Source organism: Perna viridis, chromosome 4 (genome assembly GCF_037379345.1).
Source record: "Perna viridis isolate PV_CMFRI_1.1 ecotype Kerala chromosome 4, ASM3737934v1, whole genome shotgun sequence".
Classification (NCBI taxonomy): Eukaryota; Metazoa; Mollusca; class Bivalvia; order Mytilida; family Mytilidae; genus Perna; species Perna viridis.
In genome coordinates this window covers 17368696-17373370 of record NC_142448.1, presented here as the reverse complement: position 1 = coordinate 17373370, position 4675 = coordinate 17368696, and the positions used below count along the sequence as shown (strand labels likewise).

Genomic DNA, 4675 nt, shown 5'->3' with positions numbered 1-4675 from the left:
ACTTGCCGCGATACATTTTTTTCATTAAAATGCTTAAACTATGTATTAAGTATAATGGCAAATAGGGATTTTTTTAAATGTGAGCAAAATAATTAAATATAGAGTAAAATTTGATAGAAAATTAGTAACTTCAACAATTTTGTCTTTCTATGAAATGTCCACCTTGAACAAGTGTTATTTAAGTATCAGTCTTTATAAAAACTAGACAGGATGTCATTGATTCATTCCAAACCCCACTGAAATCACTTATTTCTTGTTCAGAAACAGTTACTGATCATATAACCAGTCTTAGTTTTTCATTTGCGAGTTGCGCTTTTTAGATAAAAATTATATACATGTAGATTGTACATGAAATAGACACATTGTTCTTGATTTTTTTTTATTTAGTTGATTTTAGTGAGAGATTAAAGCATGATATTCTCGGAAGTACAGATCTGAATATGGAAAGGACAATTGTTACGTAAAAATATAGCATATGTAGATTGAAAAGCATTGTTTGTTTGGTGGGTTTTTCTTCACCATGAATCACTTCAATATTGGCACTGTCTGAATTTTATATGGACTGGTACTTAAGTCACTGGATTTTTTGTTTAAATACTTGCTTTGTTACTCAAAGACTATCTGTAAATTTAGTATTACGAGCAATTATATGAATGATTAATCAAGATTCCAGCGGAAATCAATAGAATGTAATCATGAACAGACATGGGAAACCGACACACGGTTTTGTAATTTAAAAAAAAAAGTCCTTGAAAATTTATTCAATTACAATTATGAATATGCAGTTAAATTTGTTTTACACTTCTTAATAGTCTAACTCTTTATTAATAGGATTATAAAATGGAGGCTAAATTGCCCGACCCTACCCACCTCTCCCTATTTCCAGTTGCAATCAAAATTTGTCGACCCATTGTCCTTGTGTCCCATCCCTTTTTCATTTCATCATCATTTCATGTTCATTGTATCATCAATTTCATGTTCATCGTCTGAATATAGCTGAAATATTGCTGCTCGGACGTTAAACCCCAACAAACAAACAAACTAACGTAAAATGGAAAGAAGAACACTCAGATTAAACGAGTGTGTCGAAATTGTTCCGCGCACGACTTAAATCTTCAAGTGTTCTTGTTACGAGTAATTGTTTTGTTTTGGTAATTCACTATAACTTATTGATTGTACTACTTTTACATAGATTTTCTCCATAATTTATTGGTGTTTTCAACAATATTTTAAAAATTTTGTGTTCGGCGGATTGATATTAGTGTTGTGACGATCACCGCAGTGTGACTTTTTTTTTATAGTTTTTAAGCATAAAGCACTGGTAAAATAACTCTTAATCACTGAACATAATTACAGAGGTTTTATACATTAACCTTAATTTGTAAAGAACTTTACACAATCATTGTAGTTATAAAAATAAACATCTGCACAGTTTATTAATTAGCCATCAATAACAATGCGTTTTATCTACGTGTTCTTTATACCCGCCCAATAAACATGCACAGTTATCTTAAAATTTATATTTGTCCGTACCATAGGTTCATCTTCAACATCGCATATATTCCTTGATAATTAGCATGCACTGATAAGCATTGTTTGGCAGCATGCGTTTGAGTGTTATGAAATTCATAGAACACATCTCATTGTAAATGGAAGATGAGTTTTGTGAACTAAAAGTAATATGTACAAAGTGTTAAGTGAAATAAGTGTCGGAGGTTTTGGTGAAATATTTAAAGTTAAATATCTAAGGACAAATGAGATCCTAGCTTTAAAACGTATTCGATATAGAGGAAACTTGAATGACCAAACTTATATCAAAAATGAAGTTTACAGTTTATCAACATTACATCATGATAACATAATTCGCTTTAAAGAAGCTCTTTATAAGAATCAATACGTTTATATCGTGATGGAATACGCTGAAGAAGGAAATTTAGAGGAATATATCATGCGAAATAAAACTTGTTCGCTGTCGAAAATTTCAAAACTATTTGAACAGCTTTTATTGGCAGTAAATTGTTGTCATCAAAACGACATTGCACATCGGGATATTACTCCAAGTAATATTTTATTGAATGGATATTTAAACGTAAAACTGGCCGATTTTGGTCTTTCAATGATATGCAGAACGGAAAATGGAAATGTAATTCTATGTAAGGATTTTATCGGCAATAGTTTATATTGTGCCCCAGAGGTTATCGTCAAATCCCCATATGATGCTATTTTGGCTGATCTTTGGAGTTTAGGAGTCGTTCTTTATTTTCTTATCTTTGGTGAAGTTCCTTTTACTGGCTTTGATGAAGACATTCTAGTACAACAACAAACGGTCGGGGAATTATTACATTTAAAGTGTAAGGATGATTTTTCTAGAAAACCTTGTCTTGAACTGTTGAAAGTCATTCCGACAGAACGTGTTTCCGTTTCAAAACTTTTAGATATTTACAATAAATAAACATATAATGTGTGGGTTGACATTTACATGTCATTAAGTGAATGTGTTTTTTTTTAAATTTTATATCTATTGTTTGTGAGGTTATCAGTTATTGAATATTTGTTGATTTTTTTTGTTATAGTTACTTTTGCGAGTTGTCTTCAGATTAAATATATATTTCTCTTATTTTACCAAATTAAACTTCATCATTCGCAGTGTATAGTATTTAATGCAGAATGAAGTAATGGTTGGACACTTTAGAGTATGCGAAAATCATGCAAAATGTGGTTCATGGCTGGAAAGCCTACATATTTTTTATTTTTGATATTTTGTTTAAAATGTCATCGTAAACAGAAAGTAACATGCGGTTTTTCATATAACCCATGTTCAAAGGAGATAAAAATTGTATACAATGCACTGCAGATTTCAAAATTAAGGGAGATAACTCTGTAAATGACACTCAAATACAATAGAATCTATTGGATTGATTTTCAATGTTGATTATCTCCTTAGAGCAGGCAGATATGAATGAATAATTACACAATGTAGACCCATAAAACAACTTAATTACAAAAATAAAAATATGTAGCCTTTTGGGGGGTGTATCACATTTTTCAGATTTTGCATGATTCTTACAAAGACGGCTTCTTCAACCTACAAAATTAAACAACAATCTAATAATTACTACAAAGCTATTCATATTGAAGCGTGTAACTATTTGTTTAGTGTTTCTATACAGAAGTATCATATAATTTTAAACTTCAGTCTCTGTAAGAATCGGGCAGTTCGCAGACGGTTTAGGATATACCACCGCTTTGACTGTATTTTGACTGTTTGTACAATCAAGGGTCAACGAACAAGATTTCTTAAATTATTTTGTAAAAATGAGTTCTAATAATTTCGGAGTTGAAACCCTGTCTAAAACATCAATTTTCTAACATTCAAATATTTTTTTTCCAAACTAGCCAGTGATTAACAGATTGCATAGTAGTAATTTTTCAAGTCGTCTTTCAGTGAAAGTATATTTCAGATCGGCGTTTTTACATGCATGTTTCAGAAATGTTTTCAGTTTCCCTTATTCGTATTATGACTTGTTCTTATGAAGATGGATTATATACCTCCACAATAATGGTAATTCTTGATTCTGAAACAGGCTGTTTGAAAATCAGAACAAGACCTGACAGAAAACCAAATGAACTTATAATTTGTTCATACTTGTGCCAATAGCGTTATTGAAAGAGTAATCAAGGGAACCAAGGTTACAGCGGTTATCAAAAGAATGTAATCCAGGGACAAAGACCAGACATGGAGAACAGACATACACAACAAAGACCATAAAGTAACTAAAATCAAACATACAAAGTAACAAAAGCAAATGAGCAACTCGGACTCCACTAAAAACTGGGAGCATGGACCAGATTTAAATTATTTTTTGTTCGTATCTTTAGAACAATCAGGCACAAGTGCGACAAGATTTGAAAAAAAAAACTTTTAAGTCTGATTAAATTATCAAGTGCTTGTGATGTCAGTAATTTCAGAAAATTTGACTGGAGTTACCATGGACGTTATTATACAAATATTCCCAGACTAAGGTATATTTAAAATTTGATGGCGGCCAGGTTTGAATGTCATAATTATTAAATGACAACGGAGTCAATTTTAATAAACAATATACTATCCATTTTAATTCTTTAATTGTTTGATTTTTGTGCTGCTGTATAAAACAAATAAATATCATTATCATTAAATAAAAAGAAAAACACAACTCAAGGAACGACTTCATTGTACAAATATTTATTATAACATAATATAAAAGGTGGATATCACCCAATTTCTTCATGCTAAATCAAATTATATGAATTTAACCAAGTTATACTTTAGATGAGCGCCTAATTTTTTTTTCTAAAGCATGTGTTTATCCTAATCTTAATACCTTTTCTTGTACTCGATTTTATTTATTTACTCTAAGCGCTCAAAAGTATCAATATTTCATTATTTGTGTCTCTGTTTGTCTGTCTTTTTGTTTGTTTATTATTTTTTCACTGAGTTTTGTTTTTTGTCTGTTAGTCAGTTTGGTTGTTTGTTTGTTGTTGTCCTATTTAAATTCTAATCTTTCACATCTTTAGTCCATAGAAAAATCACCAATTAAATCGAATTATGTGGTCATTGTACTATAAATAAGACTTATGTTCCACATCTGTACTATAGTTATGTAAATATATTATAGTGCGACAGAAAATTGTC

General features: G+C 30.4%; 1 protein-coding gene across 1 annotated transcript; it reads left to right on the top strand.

The window, feature by feature from the left end:
• Positions 1-1588: 1588 nt before the first annotated feature.
• LOC148619116 (NUAK family SNF1-like kinase 1) lies at positions 1589-4112 on the top strand. The gene has a single exon (XM_088578680.1). The coding sequence runs from the start codon at positions 1682-1684 to the stop codon at positions 2450-2452; it is 771 nt and encodes a 256-aa protein (XP_088434806.1). The 5' UTR covers positions 1589-1681; the 3' UTR covers positions 2453-4112.
• Positions 4113-4675: the final 563 nt, after the last annotated feature.

Bases quoted from the DNA above. Each gene is read 5' to 3' on its own strand.
- LOC148619116 (XM_088578680.1), top strand. From the start codon at position 1,682: ATGTACAAAGTGTTAAGTGAAATAAGTGTCGGAGGTTTTGGTGAAATA.